The sequence below is a fragment of the Thrips palmi genome, unplaced genomic scaffold (assembly GCF_012932325.1).
Source record: "Thrips palmi isolate BJ-2018 unplaced genomic scaffold, TpBJ-2018v1 HiC_scaffold_2, whole genome shotgun sequence".
NCBI lineage: Eukaryota > Metazoa > Arthropoda > Insecta > Thysanoptera > Thripidae > Thrips > Thrips palmi.
Genome location: NW_023144629.1, coordinates 9,071,242 through 9,094,289, shown reverse-complemented (window position 1 = coordinate 9,094,289; position 23,048 = coordinate 9,071,242). Strand labels below are relative to the sequence as shown.

General features: G+C 47.7%; 6 protein-coding genes across 9 annotated transcripts; 2 read left to right on the top strand and 4 right to left on the bottom strand.

Moving 5' to 3' along the window:
• Positions 1-636: 636 nt before the first annotated feature.
• On the bottom strand, positions 637-4,034 carry LOC117647267. The gene is made up of 3 exons (XM_034388963.1): positions 3,229-4,034; positions 2,777-2,836; positions 637-2,687 (listed from the first exon to the last, which is right to left on the bottom strand). The coding sequence occupies exons 1-3, from the start codon at positions 3,481-3,483 to the stop codon at positions 1,866-1,868; spliced, it is 1,137 nt and encodes a 378-aa protein (XP_034244854.1). The 5' UTR covers positions 3,484-4,034; the 3' UTR covers positions 637-1,865.
• LOC117647275 lies at positions 3,399-5,241 on the top strand. Of its 4 annotated transcripts, none has more exons than XM_034388976.1 (8): positions 3,399-3,566; positions 3,646-3,772; positions 3,847-3,947; positions 4,028-4,175; positions 4,248-4,321; positions 4,400-4,637; positions 4,718-4,800; positions 4,877-5,241. In XM_034388976.1, exons 2-8 carry the CDS (start codon positions 3,745-3,747, stop codon positions 4,946-4,948), a joined length of 744 nt encoding a protein of 247 aa, XP_034244867.1. In that variant the 5' UTR covers positions 3,399-3,566; positions 3,646-3,744; the 3' UTR covers positions 4,949-5,241. The 4 variants fall into 4 exon arrangements, with proteins under 4 accessions (XP_034244867.1, XP_034244868.1, XP_034244869.1 ...); XM_034388977.1 differs by having other exon boundaries at positions 3,506-3,553; XM_034388978.1 differs by having other exon boundaries at positions 3,538-3,772; positions 3,847-3,911.
• Positions 5,242-6,053: 812 nt separating this feature from the next.
• On the bottom strand, positions 6,054-12,754 carry LOC117647254 (FERM domain-containing protein 5). The gene is made up of 13 exons (XM_034388943.1): positions 12,394-12,754; positions 11,999-12,103; positions 11,880-11,922; positions 11,619-11,795; positions 11,331-11,542; positions 11,042-11,194; positions 10,900-10,914; positions 10,695-10,783; positions 10,389-10,609; positions 10,137-10,304; positions 8,659-8,865; positions 8,253-8,523; positions 6,054-8,163 (listed from the first exon to the last, which is right to left on the bottom strand). Exons 1-12 carry the CDS (start codon positions 12,487-12,489, stop codon positions 8,270-8,272), a joined length of 1,740 nt encoding a protein of 579 aa, XP_034244834.1. The 5' UTR covers positions 12,490-12,754; the 3' UTR covers positions 6,054-8,163; positions 8,253-8,269.
• A 371-nt stretch (positions 12,755-13,125) lies between these two features.
• On the bottom strand, positions 13,126-15,765 carry LOC117647288 (putative SERF-like protein). The gene is made up of 3 exons (XM_034388993.1): positions 15,483-15,765; positions 14,800-14,908; positions 13,126-14,723 (listed from the first exon to the last, which is right to left on the bottom strand). The coding sequence occupies exons 1-3, from the start codon at positions 15,487-15,489 to the stop codon at positions 14,645-14,647; spliced, it is 195 nt and encodes a 64-aa protein (XP_034244884.1). The 5' UTR covers positions 15,490-15,765; the 3' UTR covers positions 13,126-14,644.
• A 159-nt stretch (positions 15,766-15,924) lies between these two features.
• LOC117647256 (solute carrier family 22 member 5-like) lies at positions 15,925-21,359 on the bottom strand. The gene is made up of 11 exons (XM_034388946.1): positions 21,026-21,359; positions 20,463-20,730; positions 20,033-20,139; positions 19,696-19,850; positions 19,077-19,245; positions 18,618-18,759; positions 18,486-18,528; positions 18,313-18,400; positions 18,011-18,225; positions 17,670-17,851; positions 15,925-17,505 (listed from the first exon to the last, which is right to left on the bottom strand). Exons 1-11 carry the CDS (start codon positions 21,166-21,168, stop codon positions 17,308-17,310), a joined length of 1,710 nt encoding a protein of 569 aa, XP_034244837.1. The 5' UTR covers positions 21,169-21,359; the 3' UTR covers positions 15,925-17,307.
• A 740-nt stretch (positions 21,360-22,099) lies between these two features.
• LOC117647489 (protein atonal-like) lies at positions 22,100-22,813 on the top strand. Its single transcript, XM_034389245.1, has 2 exons — positions 22,100-22,123; positions 22,241-22,813. The coding sequence occupies exons 1-2, from the start codon at positions 22,100-22,102 to the stop codon at positions 22,544-22,546; spliced, it is 330 nt and encodes a 109-aa protein (XP_034245136.1). The 3' UTR covers positions 22,547-22,813.
• The last annotated feature ends 235 nt before the right edge of the window (positions 22,814-23,048 follow it).

Below are 23,048 nucleotides of genomic sequence, written 5' to 3'. Positions count from 1 at the left end.
TGGAGCTCAAAACGCGTCTCGAGTTTTGGCCGCCTGCGCCGGTTGCTGGCCCACTGTGCGACGGGGCCATCACCACCGCAGGTGTATACGGGCAGGGGCGCAGCGGCCCAGCGGGAGGTTCGTCTCCCACCCTGACGGTGACGTTTAGGCACAGGTACAGCTTCGTGGGGGCGTTTCTCACCATTCTCCGCACCAGGACAGCAGCGTGGTGCAGGAGGTGGCCGCGCGGGGCGGCGCTCCGAGCTTCGATCCGCAGGGCTAGCTCAGGCAGGGCTTAGCGCTGGGCGGACCCTTCACTGCGCCCCGGCGCCCTGTCTCTCTCGCACTCGCGGGGCGTCCCGTATGGGTGCGAGAGAGACAGGGCGACGAAAACGACTCTCGGAATCAGTCTGCTGCGCCAGCCCTACGCCCACCATCCGTCTACCCGACCCGACCCTCTGGCCTCGGGCACACCCGATCCTGGTAACGACCGAAGCCGAAACACCACAGCCGGCTGCGTACAGTGCAGGGTGCGCCTCGCAGTGTGGTGTGTTGGGGTGCACAGCACTCGCTACCTCATGGACCTTTAAACGACGCGGGTAGGACACCGGTGGCCACGAAACAGGAATCGGAATGGTTCGAATGATGAAAGACACCTAGCAGTCATTGGTTTATTGATAAAAGCTAACAATACAGTGAGCATGTTTCAATGACGCGTTTTCTGCGACAAGTATAAGAACCTGAGATAAGTTTTCAGCTTTAGAGTCTTAATAAAAATTAAATAGTTCAGATCAGAGAGGACAGTGAAAATTCAACACAAAAATGTGATAAAACAAAAACAGAAACAACTCCAATATTAAGTTCTTTCTTTTCTTCAGAACATTTTTTTAACAATCCTTTCCATTTATTTATATATCTCAGAAAGTACAACCAAAGACACATAAGAATTGATTTTGAGAATGATAAACTATTGAAAAATAAAACAAGTATTCTGGAATCACAGAATCACAACAAAGCCAAACATTAACAGGTGTCACTAAGATTCAAATAATAAAAAGCATGCGACTAGATATCAAATACCTCCTATATTGCTCTGAGACAATGATAATAAATACCCAAAGCACATTAAAGGTATGTAAACAGAAACATTCTTCTTTTACAACTATAGAGCAGTTTAAACTTACAAAAGTTATAAAAAATATAGTGATAAACTTTTATCAACTCTAGCACTACCCTAGAAATTATGAGGCAGGAATTTATCCAGTAAGTCAAGTTTTCTTTGAATAACTTTGTTTTGTACTAATGCACAGTTTATAAACAAAAAAACTAGAACTAAACATTAAATGTGATGAAGGAGGACTGACAATATTTTATATCTTGCAAACTGAAAACCTGGGACAACTACAGTAAAGTATGAAGCATCTTAAATCTACTCATTTCTTTGGAGGAATAGTGTATTTGCAGCCAACACAAACCCTTAGGGTGGCTAAAATATTTGTCAAAACAGTACAAAGGTGACCCATTAGAACATATGACAAAAATAATACCTACCCCAAGAAAAAGAAAGAAAAAAACCATGAAGTTTTGTAAGTATGCAGTACTGTCAAACACAGAGAGGACAAGTTACATGAGTGCAAAATTTACTCATGCAAATTTATAGTAATTCTTGTTCACTTGGAAAACTTCTGGGTGTATTCTTGTTGTTATGAAAACACAAGGAGAAAAAAATCACATCATATCACAATGTAAATTATTCAAGGGCAAAGCAAATCACAGTAAGACAGTACAAATAAATAAAAGAGAACAAACAAACACATTTTTGAGTCAAATTGTAAATTGATTTCTTCACTTGGAAGAAATGCTGTCACATTTGGAGCTGCAAGCAATTATAAATTTTCATCAGAAGGTGCGGTGACATCTTCATCGGAGCTTTGGTTCAAACCACCAACATTAGAAAAACCTGCCTCTGCAAGAGCCGTGGTTCGCTCCACAGGAGATGTAACTCCTGCTGCATGCGCTCTTTGGGCTTGATGCATTGTTTCAATTAGATTGTCTATTTGGGTGCTGGATTCTGAAGGATGAATACTTTGTCCTGCTGCTAACATTTGTTCATACAGGGGCGATTGTGAGGAGCGTCCTTCCTGAAGAGCTTGATGGGTAGGAGCTCCTCTGTCTGGAACTTCATCATCTGTGTCATCATCACCATCAGGTATGTCGAGATGTACTGATCCAGTAGGAGAGTGCAGGGCAGCTTGAATGTAAGCTCGACTGGTGGGCGAAACAGAGCCAGTGCTGGTCCGACCACTGTATACAGGCCGGCCTGCAGTGTCGATGAAAGCGGCTCGGGCTCCTTGCTGAGACGTCCCAGGACGAGGAGCAGGAATGAGCCTGCCTACAATCATACGAGAAGGTCGTCCATTTGTGGGAGGCGAAGAACCAGATTCATGCGCACTACTACTGTCAGTCTGCATCTCAGGCCTGTCTGAAGTCTCCATGATGGGTGCCTCTATTGAATTAGCAGGAAGAGTTTCCACATCAGAGTAAGTCAAAGCTGGCACATCTGTAATTTCTGGAGGAGAGGGAGCTTGCATAGTAGCCTCAGATTCCTGAAGCTGATACACATCTGCGCCGTCATCATCTTCCATGTCATCACTGCTTGTTGTGTCATCCTCCTCATCGGCAAGGTCGTCCAAGTCCTCTTCGTCTACCTGAACAACATAGAGGAAAATAGGCATTAAAAAGACACAAAATGGCATGTAAAGAAAATCAGAAAGCAATAATGAAATTACAGACTTACATCATGGTTTGTTTTACCAATCGGTAGGACATTAGTAAAGACTCGCCCAAGGCTCACTTTCTGTTAAATAACAACAAGAACTAAGCATAAGTAAATTGTCAAGGTAAGCAGAAATGTTTAGAAAAAAGGGTTTTGTCTGGGGAAATAAAAGTAACCAAACTCTAGACAGTATGTGGCTTGAACTTATGCACTTCTATGGCAAAGAAAAGAGCACATGCCAAAGAAATTTCTTGCAATCTGAATATTATTTGTGAACTAGGAACCTATTGTGCAACATTGGAGGCATAAAAAGTCAGGCCGTTAACCTCCTATAGAGAGGCAAGGGCAGAGATCAGAGTGAAGAGGACAGTAAGTTGGGCTTCCCTTGAACTGACAAGCAAACTTCAAGTTTCCTTGCGCCTCAAAACGTTAACAAACAGACCAGTTTAGCAAAAAGCAGAAAGAGCACTGACCCAGTCTTGTTGTCCTCGTTCCAGTTCCAAGATTTCGGCCTCCTCATCAATCGGAGGGTCTATGTCAAGCCAGAAAGGGCTGGAAATATTCGGTCTCAAGCTGGGAAACAGTGGAATCGACATGCTTGTGGACTGTCGCGGCACAATAACGACAGAAAACCCGTGGAAGACAGGGATCACATGCGCTAAAGGGCGTAAACACAGAAACAAAAACAATAACAAACAGCTGCCGCTCTCGCAGCACAGGTGCACCATCCTCTCTACAGCAGTTGCCAACGTAAAAGGAGAGGCGCGGAGCGAGAGCGGGAAACGAGTGTAGGTGTGAGTAAGTGTGAAATGTGTGAGTAGGTGATTTTCAAATTTTACCCACTTTTGCCTCGAAACGTCGAAAATATTTGTACCCGTCGTCACCGATAGCGCTTCCCTCTTGCAACAAGCACTTGTTGTAAAGAGTATCCAAGGGCAGGAGGAACTGCATTTATCTTTTCCAGTGAAGTTAACTTGTGCCTATACACGATGGCAAGCTCAGCACACCACAATATAGGTGAAAATCTGCATCAAATGTTTTACATAATTGCTTGTAATCATTTCTACTGTTACCTTCCTATTTACTAACAGATTCGTGTGCCCAGTGTGATGATGACTTTGATTTGGGCATTGTGGTTCGTCGTTTAACAGAAGAGGTAGAGCACATGGTCAAGATAGTGACAATCAAAAAAGTATTTAATTACACTTTGCTTTGGTCTTCAGTTTTTGTTTTTTTTTGTTGTTAACTAATGTACCTTCCCTGACTATCCAGAATGCCCTGTGCAATGTGCAGGGCAGAGTGACTGCTCTGTGTGCAACTCTTCTTGATCAAGGTACCAATACAGTTCGTGCTCTAAGGAATGCATTTCTGGCTAAAGTTCGCCTTTGTGAAGCAGAGCGTGCTATTAGCAGGGCTCTAGGTAAGTTCTGATAGACAGTGTCAATGCCTTTTCCGTATAGAAGCGTCTAATATTTTGTGTTAATTGGTGCAGCACCACACTGCATTGGGCAGCACTCCAGCAAGCAGGAAAGGGATGCAGCAAGAGGCATGGCAGCTCAGCTCAAGGTTTACAAATTCTTGACAAGCTAATTGATTCAAGCTACTTTTTCTTGTCTGAAGGCTTATGCTTCTCTGATTCCGCAGCTCCGTGTCGAGGTATTGCGCTTATTCCAAGGTGATGGTTCGGGTAAGATGCTGAAGAGCACGTATAAAGGGCTGGAGAATGCCCTTGAAGTATTGTCTAGTGAACTAACAGGACTAGCTGAGCGTCACCGCACTTTGCTTGCCATGTTGTCTTGCCGAAACAAAGCTGTTTTACAAGAGAGGGTGTACACACCAGATGTAAAGTTACAGCTAGAGTCTCGCTGGATGCATGTGTCTAGTAAGCAAACATTTGATTTAAAGTCCGGTACTGCTTTTTATAATGTTAAGTTTTCACAGTTTCTTTTGAATATTTCTCAGGCACTGTAGACAGCCAGCATGACAAGATGAAGAACTGCAAATCTGTCTTGTGTGTGACTTCATCAGAACTCGTTTTATTCACGGTAAGCATTTATGAACCAATCACCTAATCCTGGTTATTTTTGGAAATAGAGTTGGTGTCCCATTTCATTCATTCAGGAATCACAAGCACGTTCAGATGCACTTCGTCAGCTGTGTTTGGAAATTCAACAGACAGGATCCTTGCTCTGATCATATTTTTCAATGAGTAGACCAAAGAAAAAGAAAGGATTAGGTGTTATTAGTTAAATAGACACTTCATTAACCAATAACAGGATTTGACACATTTATTCAGCAGAAATTTTATACAACTTTTATGCTGACTTCTTGCTTAAAATTTAACTATTCAAGTGTGTCGCTTTTGGATTTTATACTTTAGTGATAAAAGCTTTTTGATATTTTCAATTGATTTTATTGTTTATACAGTTTCAACTATTGTCAATTGCAAAAGCATAACAGTTTAGGAGGGGGATGTTTGATTTTAAGAATATCTCAAAATGCAGTCAATGGACATATTAAATAGTTAAAAATTTAAAACTTAAATCTAAATACACATGTCTAGGCCAGGAATGTAATTGGAGCACCATAAATCATAAAATACCTACAATGTTCCAAAATTTCCTTTTCTAATCTGTACCTGAAAAGCAAGGGCTAATAAAATACAGAACTGGTGAGAGCTACATCATCAAATATTAAATTGTAGGCAGAGTATTAATTTTCAAAGAATCTTCTAGCAGGTTTAAATAATGGCTTTTGAAAAACAAGGCTTACCCTAATCAAACAGTGGATACCCAAAATATTTTGTACTTCAACCCCAAACTCTAAAAACAACCACAAACCACACCTAAACTACAAACAACCATGCACCACACCTCAAAAATACACTTCTCATTCTTAAGATTAATAGCGACTTAAAAATATTGATTTCAAAATGCATTCTGAAGAAACAGACATATCTTCTCAATTGGCATGAGTAAGAAGACGGAACTTTCAGTCTAGGCTATAAAAATAACACAAGTATTTTTCACTCCTTAAAAAAAATCATGACATGGAAACAGCACATGAAAGATCAAGAAACTGGTACTGCTTCGTTTAGAATGACAGAAGAAGCACGAGCAGCGGAAGAAAATGTAAAGCAATTTCATACAAGTGACATAAATGGATTGAGTACAGAAATACAAGTGAAGAGGGAGTTGAAGAAAGAAACCCTGTGACTACTGAAATAATTTGTGTACAAGAGAACCAAAGAATTAGAACGAAGGGATAAAGAAATATTTATACAAGATATCCAGAGAAATATCAAAATATCAAATGCCAATTTTAATAGTACGATTGATTTAAGTATCCATGCATCATGACCACTTTCTGAGAAAATTGAGCCATTCAGTAATACTACACGAGCTAAATATCACCAAATCAAACCATTGCAATCCATTCACACGATGTCTAAAGAGGTAATGAGGAATGAAAATGCCAATAAATTAGAGAGAATAACACCATCAAAAATTCACCTCATAGGATTCAACGAAAGTTTAGTACTTCAAATCATCTTTCATTTGTATCATGAAAGCATCAAGAAAAACAACTGGAAACAGAAGCGTAAATCATTTCTCAGCCTTTTGATTTTGTCTCCTTTCAGAGGAAAATAAAAGGCAAGTGCAAGTGTACATCAATCTAAAACTGAGTTCAGAATGATCTTTTTACAAACATTGTACTGTAGTGACGGTTTATAGGGAAAGCAACATTGGCCCCACAACAATCATTACATAAAATTCAAAAGAGAAAAATTAGGAATCAAAACACAAACTGTATGAAAAAGCTATGCCATATTAAGGAGGCCCTAATTTTGCTTTGGGTATGAATGTGAAAGAAAATCACAGCTGGAATTGAACCGCAAACGTGCTTCAATGGGAATGTTTTCAGATCCATCTGGTATTTCTTGAAATGCACCTTAAAAATAAATCTTAACACTAATCGGCAAGTCAAATGCATAAAATTCAAACATTAAAAGAACTTCAAATTCATGAATAGATAAAAATGAACAAAAAAAAAAAACTCTCCTCCTCTCAGAGACACACACACAAATGCTTAGGACAAAAAAAAAAAAAAGACAACTAAACCATAGAGAACACTGAGTGAATAAGAGAGCAAAATTGCAACAAACATTACCAAAGTGGGACAGAGTTCTGAGAGTTGAGCATTTGCAAAGAAGCTCATTACATGAATGAATTACAACCCACAATGCAAAAGATTGTCATTCACATCCTTGCAATACATGGCAAGACATATGGCTAGTTACAAAGGAAAGAAAACCACAAAAAGTGAGGTGTACACACAATCAAATTCTCCCCTACATACAAACAAGATTCAGGCAAAATAAAATAGGCTGAGTTCAAATAATTGTGAGGAACATCTATTCTGCGCTGAGTGTTAGGGTCTTCCGTGGCAAAATAAAATTTCAAGTTCATGAAAATTGAGAATGGGTGCACATAAGCAGAATGGCAAGTCTATGGTGAGGCCCGTTTACAATGAAGTGCAAACACATTGCACAATCTCTGTATGTAATGAATCAAACAGCATTGAGTGTAAGTAACACTGTTCAACAATAATGATTAGATTAAAGTATACCATGTTTAAAGATTACATGAAATTAAACATAGAATATTTTCTCTTAAAAATTCATTTTAATTTAACATAACATTAGTTAACTTAAATAAAAGTGAAAAGTCAAAGCTTCTTCTTTGGCAAAAGAAATTACATTTTCTTTGATAATGAGTTATTGCACCAGTTGCACTATATTTAAAAACAAAAAATAAAGAGAAAGAAAAAACAAAACAATACAAGGAAGTAGTTTATACATCACAATCTATTAACGAGCATTAGCATGTAGTTATCAACTATAACAACTACATTTGAGATAAAAGGGAAACTAGTGAATCTGCAGATTTCCCATCCGTTCTAGCTTTGAATGCTGAACAGAATCGTAAAATATTTGATCACTGTCTGTGACAATAAGTTAAGTTGTTGAATCACTCAATATACTGAATTCATGGTAACAAATGCAACTGAATAAAACATACTTAAATAAAATTAATTGGGACAACTCCTCCAACAACAAATATGGAATGCAATGAGGGTAACTGATTTCATTGATGACATGAACACAGCTTTCATACATATAGACATGCAACAGATTATGCACCATTATTGACACAATGAATTTGGAAGAGTTGATATTCCACTGAACAGAAGCAATCGAGTTCAGGGACTAACAACAGAATATGGAGCTGCTCTATGGCACACAGCAAGAGGATTCCCATCTTGTATATACAAGTTGGAAACATCCTGGGACAAGGACATCTCATTTCAACAGATGACATTTGGCACTGTCGGTCCCGGACTTCCTCCTGAAAAAAGAAGATAGAGAGGTGATTTTTTTTTCCATTTTTAGTACCATGTTAAATTAAAAAGCGTAGACAATGATACTAGCACATACTTGCTGTGAACGTATTTTCACTGAATCCAAGAGCTGATACGACTGCGAAGAAATTCTTTCGCAGGCTCATAATACAATGTGCGAACTGCAGCAACTTCAGGCAAGCGGCGCAATGGTGCAAGAAGCCCATCTTCTGGTGATTCCAGGACAAGAGCAAAAAATAGCACCAGCAAAACTGCAGTAAATGCCACTGCTGGTAGGAGGTAACTTGCTCGGAGCCGCATTCGGTGAGATGGTGTCTCTTGCTTTGAGATCCCACCTTCAGTTGCAGCTGTAATAAATTTCATTATTAAAATTATTATTGAGCTGTTCGGTTCCTAGTATTGGACTCAAGCCTGCAGCATTATAGGCAGTTATAGAATGTTAAGAACACATCATCATGCACATATATAAAGGGTATGCTCACATTGAGAAGGTATAACAGCACCACTGTTTAATGACAAGCGGCTTCCTGTTTTGCCACGAGTAACTGGTGTTTGAGATCTTGATGAACGATGAGAGCGACCCTGACCATCAAGCAGCTGAGATTCAGAAGATGACTGGTCATAAGACTCGCGCAAGTAATATTCGGAGAGCCCTGTGGCCGCGCCATCCATAATATCCATGTCCCGTTCTGCAAGGAAAATGAAAGAATTGAAGCCCTAAATACGCAAATTCAAAAATTTTTAACCAATAAAATGTTAAACTAAGGAAAGTGGAATTCATACAGCACATAGCAGAAAAAAGCAATAGAATCTACCCTCAATAAGAAACACAAGCAAACAGTCAGATTCACACTAAACTTGCACTCATGCTAAGATAATCCATGCATTGAAGCCACTCAGGAAAAAAAAAACATTGCTTGCTCCTCACAATATTATCACAATATTATCTCCTATTCAACAGCCATCAGCAGAACACATTTTTAAAGATTACCGAGCCTTGAAGATTCTTGTAACCAGAGCTTCTTCTAGACTGACAAATGCAGCTTTTTGAGGTGTCTTGTCCAACAACCAAGTTAACTTCACCTTCATCGCCCATGGCCTGAGAATAAACATCTCGAGATAAAACATACCCAACAGATGTTTCCAAGCTGTATATAAACAATGCTGCTAGAGTGATTCGGTAAATTTCCTTAAAACTGAACAGCAAATGGAAGTATAGACGTTTCCTTTAACATACTGACAAAGAGTTTTGCCTTTCGCCTAACTTTTACCCAAAGCAGTGCCTTTCTACATAGAATGTTGATTTCATTTCTTCTTTCATTTGTGTCTAAGCTGATATACGTCTCCATTCAGAGCTTTACTTCCCCAGAGTCTCCTTAAAAATCATAAATCCATCCCCATTCCTTTCATCTTTAACATATTATTGACATAGATATCAACATTTTGGCTAAGCATTGATTTATAAAAATGCCTTCCAGCTTCACCTTAATCTTGTCAGTTAAAATACAAATTCTAAAAAGTTTGAGAAGCACCAACACCAGATATCAAGCACCACTACCACTGCGACCACACAGCACACTAACAAAAATATGAGAAGCCAGTAAAACCTACAGTAAAAGTAATCTTACGCACACCAAAATACCACCATTAACTGAATACAAAACATAGCAAGCTACTTCAATTCAAAGCTACATCCAGAGTTGACCTACTTTAAACTGATCAAAAGCTCTCTTAATGCATTGCTTTATCTACATAAAATGGAACCAGCACCAATAAATTGTGTCTTAAAAACACAATTAAGACAGAAAAATTTTAATCAAATAAAAACGGCAACTTTTAGCAATTAAGGAAGGACTGTGAAATTTATGATACACAGCCTCATTCAGCCTCATACTTCCAGTCTACATACCCCATGAAAGCATAAGACGATTACTAAAGCCTTCAGGGTTTCGACTCTTACCTGCATTTCTCTGCCTGGAATGAACTTCATGATCTTCACTCACAGTCTCCAAAAGAGGTATACTATCAAGACAAAAAGATCCTTCATCATTTGAGGCAAGGAGACTTGGTCCACCATCCAATCTGGAGTCTGGTACAGAGTGATTTGAGCGAGGAAGTAGGCCATAACCTGCAAGAACCAGCAATATGAGAAAATCAACCAAATTACTAACAACTATTATAAATAAAAATCTACGAGGCTTTTGACGCTTACAGATGTCACCCATTTCTGTTGGCGAGGATGGAGTTGCAGGAACACTGGATGCTTTACGCCTCAAGCTGCCCAGGCGATTAATCATGGGTTCGTCGCGGCGCAAAGGCCCAGCTTCTTCGAGTAATTCTCGTTCAGTGCGCCCAGTGTACTTGAACTTAGTTGAACTCCATGAGAAGAAACTTCCACCACTGACCACAGGAACAACAGAACCTGAGGGCAAGCTGGAAAAGGGAAGCAATCACGGTAAGAAAATAAGTACACAAGTTAACTTAACTGCATTTTGCTCATTCTTCATTCTGCACTCACGTGAAAAATAGCATTTGTTCCACTGCACACCGCCACACATGGCGGCATGCTGCACCAGTGGGGCACTTAAAGCCAACAGTTTGTTTCTTCTGAAAAATACAGAATGATGGATGGTCACAATAAAAGGACAGAATATTCTTAATGTCACAAAAATTAAGATAAGGACTACAACTAAGTACTTCTGTGCAATGAAAGCAAAATTTACCTTTGTTCGGGGATCCTGGTGGGTCCGGATTGGAAATATAAAAAAGATTAAAAGGGTGCTTGAAGTATTGAACATCAATGAGAGCTCAAAAAAAAAAAAAGTACAGTCATAAAGCGATACGTAATTTAGAAGAAAAACAAACCTCATTATATGTCAGATGAACAATGAACATTTTCCCCTCATAGTTAATTTTGTGTACTTCTGGCCAACGGAAGTGGTTTGTTTTACGAGATCCTTGAAAGGTGAGGATGCCTAGATGGTTGATTCCAAGGTACAATTGATTGCCTCGATGGTCCTATGAAAGAAGAAATATATTATTATCCACTTTATTTAATAAGTTGGCATGAGAGCAATCTTCTCCAAGAACATTTAAATGCAGAAATTTATTAAAAAATTACACAGTAAATAGAACAGATTAGCGTAGATCTTACCTTCACTGGGTGAGGGTCGACACCAAAAGTGTCGAGAGAACTTGCATGTCTTAAAAATTCTTTTTCAACTTCTTGTGGAGTCTGCCCCAGCAAAAGAGTTTGATGCAATTCTATTATTTTTTCTTCAATCTGAGGAGTTTGTTTCAGTAATAATCGGAGGTCTTGTACATAGTTCCCTTCATGTTCCTCTGGATTGAAGTCACCAAGATCAGCTGAAATTCATACAGCCAACTTAGTGTTTTGTTTGAAATACTGTACTCGATAAAAACTATGTGAAAAACTTTCTACCTTGAACCACATAGGCAGCCAAAAGTGCAGCTTCATTAGGAGTACAGTAGAGACGTCCATGAAGGAGGTCTCGTCGCAACTGCAAGTATATTTGATAGCGAGTGATTTCTTCTTTCAGGCGAAAGGGGTCTGGTGGATAAAATTTGACTCGGAAACTAAACAGTAACGGGTCAAGGTCTGTAAATAACAGAGAAGGTTATTCAAACAAAATTCTACAATATTGCAGACTTCACATATTGTTGGAAAATCATTTTTGCTTACATTTAACTTGCTTTACGATAGTCTTGTTGAGATCAAGCCAGTGCTGAAATCAGAATTGTAAATTATTAAAATATACTTAAAGTAGTGAAGGAAACACAACAATAGACACAGAAACTTACCCTCTGTTTGTTTATATCTACATATCGGAGGCCAAAGTAATCTTTTTCAATCAAATTTAGTTGTTGACAAACTTGGTCCAGCAGATCTTTCCCTTCATAATTGACCTGGAGAGATTGAACAATAAAAGTTAAATGAGACAAGCATTGTACTTGCAAAAGAAGAGAGAGAGAGAATTTACACAGAACAGGAGTTTGTGCAAAATCAAGAACAAAACAGATAACATCAAACTTGTCATGTCATTTGCAGGTAGGCGGTAGTGCAACCTCGCAAGGAGTGGTTGCAAAGCGAGTCAGAACGAAGAATTTACGCTCAGGTGGTCGACGATCTTCTTATTCAAAGTGAACCGAAACAAACACTTCTACACGTTGAAAACATTGAGAAAGCGGGTACTTACCTGGAATTCTAATTCGAGCACCTCTGTGTCTTCCAGTAATCGCACCGTGCATTTGAAGGTTGTGTTCACGTCGTTCCTGCTGCCGAACCGCAACATTTTGGTGTCCGCAACCACTCGGTACAAAAGGGCTGCAGTGAAAGAGAGCGGTCTCACAGAAAAATTGGAGGAGGGGCTCGAAAAACCGTGAGAGCGGTTAACTCTTCCTGTTCCCCATGTCTGCGGCAAGTTACGGTCGGCTGCTGTGCTGCGGGCTGCGGTATCCGTCACGACCGAAGCGCGAAGCCTGCACTGCAAGTCCGGGCGCGACTCGCACGCCTCCTTTCGCTGCCGCCTTCTTTGTTCCACGCGCACGATGCCCGCACGGGCGTGTGAGTGTGACAGAGAGAGAGAGAGAGAGACAACGCGGAGCTGAGAGCAGAGACCGTTGCCTCTTTCGGACGCAGCCTCGCACCGCCCAAGCCTCCGGCCCCTCCCCCTTCGCTTGCAGCGACACGCCGCGGCCAGTGTGGGAACTAGCGCCCAATCGTTTGTTTTGCTGTGCCTTGCGCGCCGCGTCTCTGAATGAAATGGAATGAGTGGAGTGGATGAGGACTGGTGTTTTTTTAAAATCTCTGTATTCTGCTGGTGTTTGGTGACTTCGCAAGATTCGCACAAATTTGCTTTGCCAATGACATGTGTCAGGCCACAGTACATAAAACACTTCACTGGAGTGAAATAAGGAGTGCAACTAGAAAGTCGTAATGTTCCCTTTTATTAAATTATTATTAAATTCATCACTTAGCAAAAGGCAACAGGATTACACACAAAAAAAAAGTCACTAAGCAAAGAAATGGGTGGGGACTCGTACACACACACACATTCACACACAAGGAACATTCACCATGGACCTAGTACCATACATTCAGGATCATGCTAATCAGGAAATGGTTAACATTATATTTGAACTGACAGGAATTTTTTTTAGAAACAATCTTGCTCTGAAAATTAGGAAATTGAATGAAAAAGGAGCATTCCAGGTGTTAAAAATATCACAAATGCAAGTTAAATTACTCCAAAAAAAAGAAGGCAGATGAGTAACTTAGCAGGCATACAAAAACTGAATCAAATTCCCTAGACCAGAAAAATGCTTTCTAAACAAACAGAACAGATGAGCAGCACAGGGAAGAGAAAGGTCACAAATTACAATGGTTCAATCAAAGCAACAGGCTTGACAATAACCAAAACATAATGAGAGCCGAATCCTACACAGTTTGATAAGTGGAGGTTTTATCAAAACACTCGGGTATAAAGAAAGATTCCCTTCAGTCAGTCCTCCCCAGGCACACAATAATTTAGGGGCTTGTCTTTATTACCCAGAATAGAAGGCAGTAGCAGTAGAAGTGTTCCACAATTGTTAGCCAGTAAAAAAAAAGAAAACAAAACACAAAAAGGCCACTCATTTATTGTGCTTTCCCTAAATTTTGGAGACTCAATAAGACTTTCAATAATAAATTAAAGTTACAAAGGCATAACTAAAAGAAAATTTAAAAATAAAATCTAGTGATACTGAAACAGCACAGCTTGAATGAGCAGTAGGTGAAGTAATCAAAAAGTTTAGGCTGTCAAAGACTACTAAGAACAACAAGCAAGTAAAAAGGTTTGATTTGTAGGTTCATTTATCACCGATCAACTACCAGCCTTTTCTATAAAAACATCACTCAAATGGAAAAAGATGAGTAACAGGTAATTGTAAATGATTAATACATTCCCTGGTTTACAAGAATGCTATCATCCACATGTTAAACCATGGCATTAAAAAATACACATCAGCGTACATGTTAAATATGAATATGCCCTAGACTAGTCGTACTTGATGATATCATTATGTAGACAAATTTTGCTGTACACAGACCAAGCCCAAGAAGAAAATCTTCGCAGAAAATATTATATGTGAGCAATTAAGGATATTTGAACGTCATAAATTCATAGGAGTAGGCAATGGTAAACCAGTGCAACTTTTCACACTGACAAAACTGCTCTAATACTTTCATATAAAGGGGGAAGGGAGGAACCAGTCCACTTGGTTAGACCCATCCCACTTCATATTAACAGCTTGCAAAGAAGTTATCAAAATGGAAATGTACATGAGGAATTTTGAGAAGAGACGTCTGCACAATTTGCATGTTAAATTACATTTTAGAACAGTTTGGTCACGTTTGAGTTTTAGAGATGATTGTTTTGTTTAGAATCATTTTAAAAAAAAACATATGCTTCATTTGGCTGCTTGAGCGGTTTTCGCTGCTGCGAGTTCCTCCTTCTTTTTCTGCTTTTCCCTCATGAGTTCAGCGTCCCTTAAACACAAGCAAAACACTTAATTAATCACGGCTGATTCAAACAAAATTGCGATTCCTTGAAGTTTTAACTTACCTGTGTCTTCTCTGCTCAAGTGTCATTCCATCGTCAGGTCCTTTAGACTTAGCTGCTGCCAGCTGCTTCTTCTGGTTCTTGGCACGAGCAAGTTCACGCTGGTTACCGCCTGGGAAAGGGGATGGAAACACAATATAAATATACTATATTCAAGAAGAATCCAAGTGAGGCGAGGAAGAGGCAACTCGCAGATATGAAAAGAGGGTGAATTTAACACTGTCTGATGGCTCCAACTGTGAATCAAAATTTAAGATCAATAACAAGTTATATTAGTGAAGTAGGAAAACACTCAAAATGCAACCAGAAAGAAAAGATTCATTTTCAGAACATCAAAAACTCTATTGTGATGCAGCGAACAAAGAGAATACGGAACGACTGCACTCCACCATAAATGAGAATAACCTTTATGCTCGAAATCAGGATGCAATTTTAAAGACAAAACTGGAGGGCTTTAGAGAAGGCAGTTGGCAAGCACCCTCTAGAACGGGGAGAGAGCTGCAGGCAACACCTGGGAAAGAGACGAGCTTGGTGGTGGAAGTTTCTAGAACCCGACCGCTACATCGACGCAGCGGCCTGCTGGTTTCGTTCTGGATGCGAGTGGTTGCACCGCGACACTCGAATTGGACGTGTCCAGGTCGAGGGGCCGCCGCTCCAGGGAGCCCCAAACACCAAAGTTTACTTACGGGTCATTTTCTGGGCTTGGCACGTATGCGAGTGGCTGGCAGTCAAGTTGAGTCGAGGTTAACTGGGACCTGGGCTGGGACCCTGCCCGAGGGCGGTCGACGACCAAGCGGGAAACTCGGCACACTGGGCGACTGGGGTGATTGCAGCGATCCCAATTTGTTGAATGGATGCGTAGACGCCGACGGGATCAGCTGTTTCAATTACGGCGATGTGTTGTGGATCTGTGTCGAAGCGGGGGAAGAATGTCGGGTCGGGTCCCGGGTCGGGATGCCAAGGGATCGCGAGCTTGGAGCTGACTGTACTCGACTCGACCGACAGCGTCCGAAGCTGGCCGAAGCCGAGCCGAAGGCACCTGAGCGGTGCCGAGCGGGGAAGGGGGAGGGCGGGGGCGGGGGCGGGGGGTCACCGTCCGTTGGGTCGGGGAGGGAAGACACTCGCAGGGAATTCCTCTTCTTCATTTTACGCGTTTCGTCGCATTCTGATCAAAGTCCTTCGATTTGAGGCTCACTGCTGGTGGAGGGGGGGTTTTGTTCTTTCGGTCTTCTGGAACGTTCCGTGGTGTTGCCCCCAAAACGGGACTCGGTTCCAGATGCTCCGGGGTGGCGTCTAGAAGAGCTCACTATGCTCACTCACTCTCACTCACTCACCGATTCACATCGTGCACAGGTAGACTAGTTGTTGCCAACTTTTGACAATAATTCCCTAACCTGCAGGAGATGAAAGAGCGCACCTCATTCACCCGCAGGAGTGAGTGAGTCACTTTGATTAAATTAAGTAAAACGTGTTTAAAGGCCACTGGGTCACTTTTTGGCTTGTTTGTTGAAGTAGGGGGTAAGACTGGCAACAACTAGTTTGCCTGTGCACGATGGGAATCAGTGAGTGAGTGAGAGTGAGTGAGCATGGTGAGCTCTTCTAGACGCCACCCGGGTGGACGCCGACAGGTTCACCTCGAATCTGCTCGGGCCCCAGCACCCCGGGTCCGGGTGCCACTGGACTTAAGCGGGTCGCGCAGCCGCAGGCCATGCCGTCGGCTCAACGCGACAAAGGGAGTCTAAAAATAACAAACCGAACAGCAAACACCGAACCGGACGTACCTACGTACCTAACCTAACCTAACCTACCCGTGTCCGAAAGCCGGAAGCTCAAGGCGCTTCCGCTTCGAGGCGCGTCGCGGCAACGAGGGTCTCCACGAGGATCGTGGTGCACGAGGCGCCGAGTCGAAAGCAAAGGGCGTCGGGTTGCAGTTCTTTATTTTCCAGAAGGCAAGACAGTGGATGGCGCACCGCGGCGCCGCGGGTGGACTGCAGTGGAGTGGACTGCCCAGGACTGCCAGTGTGGCGGTCACTGACTCGCCGCGGCGGTGCACGGCGGCCACTTCCGGGCCGCCCATATCGCGCCCATCTCACAGTGGGCTAGCAGTGGACCCAAAGACCGGCGCGGCGGCCAGAACTCTGGACGCGTTTTGAGATCCACAGTCGCTAAATGGGACTCGAACCGAGCGCGTGACCCCACCAATGGATTGCTCTCCGAACGAGGAATCCATTGGTGGGATCACACACTCGGTTTGACTCCTGCCTAGAGACTCTGGAGCTCAAAACGCGTCTAGAGTTTCGGTCGCCGGCGCCCGTCTTCTGGCCCACTGTGCGTCTGCGGCTCGTCGCTCTGTGTCTATCGCACTCCAAGGCAGTGCCCCACAAGTGCGACAGAGACAGGACGCGTTCCGCGGCGAGTCCATCATCTCCCCTGGTGGGAAAGGCCGGTTGTCGCCGTCGCCGTCCTTGACGTGCACCGGGACGACGGCGCCAGGACGCCAGGGCGGCTGGTTCAGAGGCTGACGTGGCAGAGCCTCGGCGACGGCGCGGAGGGCGCCGGCTTGCGGTGTACCCTGCCCACCGCCTTGGCCTGCGTCACGTTGTCGGGCAGGGCCTTGTTGAGCGTCTCGGGCAGCAGCAGCGCCAGGAAGGCGCCGCCCACGCTCATCAGCCCGAACAGCAAGATGGGCATGCCCCAGAAGAACACCTCCTGCGGAAGGGGAGGACACTGTCAGCAGTCCGATTCCGAGAGTCGTTTCCGTCGCTCTGTCTCTCTCGCTTCCACACGGGGCGCCCACGAGTGCGAGAGAGACAGAGCGACGAAAACGACTCTCGGAATCGGTCTGCAAAGGTGGCAGCCACAGCACTACGCACCAGCAGAGGGGTCTGCGGCGCCAGCGTGGACCCCATGCGGCCGATGGTGGAGCACACGCCGATCATGGAGTGGCGCGCGTTGGTGGGGAACAGCTCGGCCGTGAAGACGAAGAGCACCGTGAAGGAGGCCGTGATGGCCAGCTTGCCGGTCAGGTACAGGATGAGCTGCAGGGGCAGCAGGCCTGCCGAGGGGGGCGAGACACACGGTCGGAGTGAAGCGACTTTCGTCGGGGCTGTACCAGTGTACCACGCAGCGTGTCGCTCCGTCTCTGTCGCACCTATACAGGACTCCCCATGAGTGCGAGAGAGACCTAGCGACGAAAAGGACGAAGAGGACGCACCGGAGGGCAGCACGAGGAAGGCCAGCAGCGAGCCGCCCGTGAGCGCCAGGGACGCGCTGACGCTGACGCGGCGGCCCCAGCGCTCCGACAGGTACCACGCGAACACGTACGAGGGGATCTCGACGAGGGCGGCCAGGATGAAGTTGAGGTGCAGGTCGCCGGCCAGGGCGACGGAGCGCAGCGCCAGCCCGAAGTACACGAACGAGTTGACCACCCTGTGGGCGGACGGAGCGGCACGGCGGTGAGAGCGTGGGCGACGGAGACGACACACTGGGCGAACGCGGTACCGCACGCACACTCACCACAGCATGGCCGTGAGGAACAGCCGGCGCAGCAGCAGCCTGGACCGGATCACCTGCAGCACCGGCCACTCAGACGTGCCCCCGGTCGCTGCGCACACACTCACACACTGGTCAACGGGTTCGAATACCACCGCCGGCGGCGGTATAATTTTTTTTCGGCGTGGGGCACTTACATTGTCGCGGCGCTGTGTCGGTGGAGGCGATGGAGCTCGCGTCCTAGTGGCGGAAACCGTGAAGCGTGGTCAGCATGGGTCGCTTATGTACTCATTTTTCGGAGTGGGAAGTGAGTGGGAAGGGGCGCTTACCCCTGCGTGGGCGTCGGAGCTACGCAGCAGCAGCGGCGCGGACAGGGGCACGCCGTTGACGGCGGCCACCCTCTTGAGGACGGCCTGCGCGTCCGCGACGCGGTTGCGCGACAGCAGCCAGCGCACGGACTCGGGCAGCAGCCTGCACAAGGCAGTGTGCAAGCATGGCGCGAGTGTACATTCCCGTCCAAACGCGCCAGACTTGTGGTGCACAATGGCCTAGAGGACCGGTAGAGGCAGCTAAAATTCGAGATGTGTTTTGAGCTCCAGCGTCGCTAAGTGGGACTCGAACCGAACGTGTGACCCCACCAATGGATAGCTCTCCGAACGAGGAATCCATTGGTGGAGTCACACATTCGGTTCGAGTCTCATTTAGCGACACTGGAGCTCAAAACGCGTCTCGAGTTTTGGCCGCCTCCACCGGTCTTCTGGCCCACTGTCTCGGCCTGCGGGACGTACCACACTGCCACCACGGACAACCCCGCCGGCACGTAGGCCACCCGGGTGAGCCACCGCCAGTCCGGCTGCCACCAGGCCACGGCGCCGAGGAAGGCGCAGCCCAGCGAGTAGAAGCTGGCCACCAGCGAGCTGCCCACCACGCGCTGCTGCCCAGCCATCAGCTCGACACCTGCAGCACGACACACTTGGACACACAGGGAGGGAGCGACCGCGTCCTTGACGGCACCCTTCGCCTTCGTCCTTGCGGCCGCATTACGCCCGCGCTGTCTCTCTCGCACTCATGGAGCGTAGCGAAGGGCTGTGAGAGAGAGAGAGAGAGAGAGAGAGAGAGAGAGAGAGAGAGAGAGAGAGAGAGAGAGAGAGTCAGACAGACAGAGCGCTGCTCGGGATCAGTCCACTGGACCACGCTCCAGCCAAAGCGGCCCAAGCGGCGGCCCACAACGCACCGCCGACCAGATGACCTTTACCGGTTGCTGCCAGATTGTGTCATCGCCGGCAGTCTGATTCCGAACAGCGGCCCGTCGCTCCGTCTCTCTCGCACCCGTCGGGACGCCCCAAGAGCGCGAGAGAGACGGAGTGACGAAATCACGATAACAGCCGAGCCGAAATGGAGGCTCACCCAGGATGAAGCAGGCGCTGTAGATGCCCGCCGCGAAGAAGGCGTCCAGCATCTCGAAGACCAGGAACGCGGTGTAGTTGGGCGCGAAGGAGCGCGCCATACCGCTCGCCCAGGACAGCGGCACTGTGAGGAGCAGCAGCCCGCGGCGGCCGAACCTGGCATGCCCACAACAGACTGATTCCGAGAGTCGTTTTCGTCGCTCTGTCTCTCTCGCACTCGTGGGGCGGGGCGCGAGAGAGACAGAGCGACGAGATCGCGTTTCTGAATCAGTCTACGGAGACGTTTTTGATGTCGTTGTCGTTGTTTTGTGATGGGTGCTGAGGGCGGCGTGCGTTACCTGTCCGAAAACACCCCGGCGAACGGCATTCCCAGCAGCTGGCCCATGAAGTTGATGGACCCGACCATCGTCAACTTCCACCGGTTCTCCGCACAGGTGATGTTGAACTGGCGGCCAAGGGATGCGAGTCAAACTCCCCGCCGTCACGCGCGAAGCAAGGGGCAGCGGAAACACTGCGGCGGCGCACAGAGGGCCAGAAGACCGGTGGAGGCGGCCAAAATCCCGGACGCGTTTTGAGCTCCAGAGTCGTTAAATGGGACTCGAATCGATCGTGTGACCCCACCAATGGATTGCTCTCCGAACGAGGAATCCATTGGTGGGGTCACACGATCGGTTCGAGGCCTGTTTAGTGACTCTGAAGCTCAAAACGCGTCTGGAGTTTTGGCCGCCTCCACCGGTCTTCTGGCCCACTGTGCGGCGGCGGCCTCACCTCCGACACGAGGGTCTTGTCGTGCTGCGGGAACACCCAACGGTCGCACGTCTCGGTGCGCGTCGTGATGAAGGTCTCCGGCCAGCACCCCGGGCCGGCGGGGTCGGCGACGGCGCCCCTCTGCGCGGCGTAGCGCAGGCAGGTGTCCGGGGGGCGGTGGTTGGAGGGCCAGGGCCGCTGCACCTGGCTGGGCGGCACGGCCCACGCCAGCCACGGCGGGTCCAGCTCCTGGGCGCCGGGCGCGCCGTCGCACTCCGGCACGTAGCACCTGGCAGTGGCGTCACATCATTCCGGGCAGCCTCTCTCGGTGCCACAGTGGGCCAGAAGACCGGTGGAGGCGGCCAAAGTTCTAGACGCGTTTTGAGCTCCAGAGTCGCTAAACAGGACTCGAACCGAACGTGTGACCCCACCAATGGATTGCTCTCCGAACGAGGAATCCATTGGTGGGGTCACACGTTCGGTTCGAGTCCTGTTTAGCGACTCTGCAGTTCGAAACGCGTCTAGAATTTTGGCCGCCTCCACCGGTCTTCTGGCCCACTGTGTGTGGCCGTGGTAGGCCGTACCTGTAAGGCAGGTCCCTGGACGCGAAGATGTGGTTCATCATGTAGATGGCGGTGTGCGCCACGGGCAGCAGCAGCAGGGCGTAGTTGAGGCACTGGAAGCGGCCGAAGGTGCCCACCCTCTCCAGGGCCTCGTCGAACTCCATGGCGGCTCCGGGCTCCAAAGTTTACCTTACAGTGTCCCACCTAACCTGTCGAGACCCTCTGGATGTGCCTTCGCGCGCTTCCAGCACGCTTTCCACTCCACCCCGCGCTTCCAGTGCCGTGCCGCGAGCCCTGCGCTGTCTCCGCGGCCCCTTCGGCGACGCGGCCAGGACTGCCAGCCCCGTGCCCCGTGCCCCAGGCCAGGACGCCGAGAAGGCCGAGGAAGGCCGAGGCCTCTAGGCAGCGCGACCAGCGCGACGGTCGGCAGGCCCATTGGCGTCCAGCGGGCCGACCCCGAATAGAGCCCCGTCGCTCTGTCTCTCTAGCACCTATACGGGGCGCCCCATGAGTGCGAGAGAGACAGAGCGCCGCTCGGAATCGGCCGGCAGGAGGACGAAGACGGAAGGGGCTCCGCCTGCTCCGCCTGCTCCGCTAGCGTCGCCCCGAATAGGAACTGGGCCACTTTAAATCACGTGGTGCAATCATTTTGATACGCGGCAAGCCTGGGCAAGCCTGGGCAAGCCAAGACGGCGGCCGTTGGCGGAGGCAGTGCGCGGGCGGCGCGTTTCGCGCGTCTCTCCACCAAGGGCCGCGCGGCCGCGCCTACACCCCGCCTCGGCTCGGGGCGCGTGCGGCGCGAACTGCAATGCGAAAAGCAACAAGAATGCAAGTTTGCCGCGTCGTCCAACTGGAGATAAATTTTCGCGGCGATTGGTGTTGCTGACGGTGCTGGTGGCGGCGCGTGCCAGGGCTGGGCTGGCCGGCGGGGCACCCCCTACCCCCTCCCCTCCCTGCCTCGCCGGCCTGGACGCCTCGGACGGCGCGACGCCGGCCGGCCGCAGCGCGTTGTGCGTTGCGCGTTGCGCGCGCTATGACTTTGACCGTCACTGACGGCCTGACGGCCACTCGCGTTCACGGCTCCCTGTTGCAAGGATGCACTGCCTGGAGGTGATGCAGGTGCAGGGAGCCCCCGCCCGGAGCCTGCGCAGCCTGCCGCGGCTTCCGGGGCCGCCGCTGGACGCGTGCTACTGGTCCGGCCCGGCCACCCCGGAGGACGGCGTCGACGCCCCGGAGGACGGCGCCGACTACGGGGACGACGCCAGCGCCGACTACGGGGACGACGCCATCGCCAGCCCGGACTCGGACGCGGCGGGCAGCCACGCGGCCGGCGACGGCGGCGGCGTCAACACCGTCGTGCAGCGGCGGCGTCGCCTCGCCGCCAACGCCCGCGAGCGGCGTCGCATGCTCAACCTGAACACGGCCTTCGACCGCCTGCGGACGCACCTCCCCTCGCTGGGCAGCGACCGCCAGCTGTCCAAGTACGAGACGCTGCAGATGGCCCAGACCTACATCACCGCCCTCGTCGACCTGCTGGACTAGTGCGTCCCGCGCTTGACCGCCGACGCCGTGGATCCGCCGGCGACTCTGGGAAACCATGGACCGGGGTTCGAATCCGAACAGTGCCAGTGCTCTTTTGTTTTTGCTGTGGTGAAATTTGAGCTGATGTGGGCTTGGCCGTTTTGCCGTTTGCCCGTTCTATTCGCGCTCCGCAATGGACCGCCTTGTTAGCGTGGCCGTGCCGTCGGCGTGCCGTCGGCGGTGAAGTGAGGCCGAAAAAGACAAGCGGCCCGCGGGGGCCGGACACGGCGGACACGGCGGCCACCGCCACTCGGGCTGGACTCGGTGTCGCTCGGCGGCTGGGCGGCGTCCGCGAGGTCAGGTCAGTGTTATCCAGTGTGCTTCCCTCTTTATTTTGTTTGGACTATCCTTATTTATTTTGTTATTTATTGTTTTATACGAACGTGAAGGGTTTGACGGGGACGGTATATTTTGTATGTAATGCGCGCAATGTACTTACGAATGCCTCCAATAAACTTTTTTT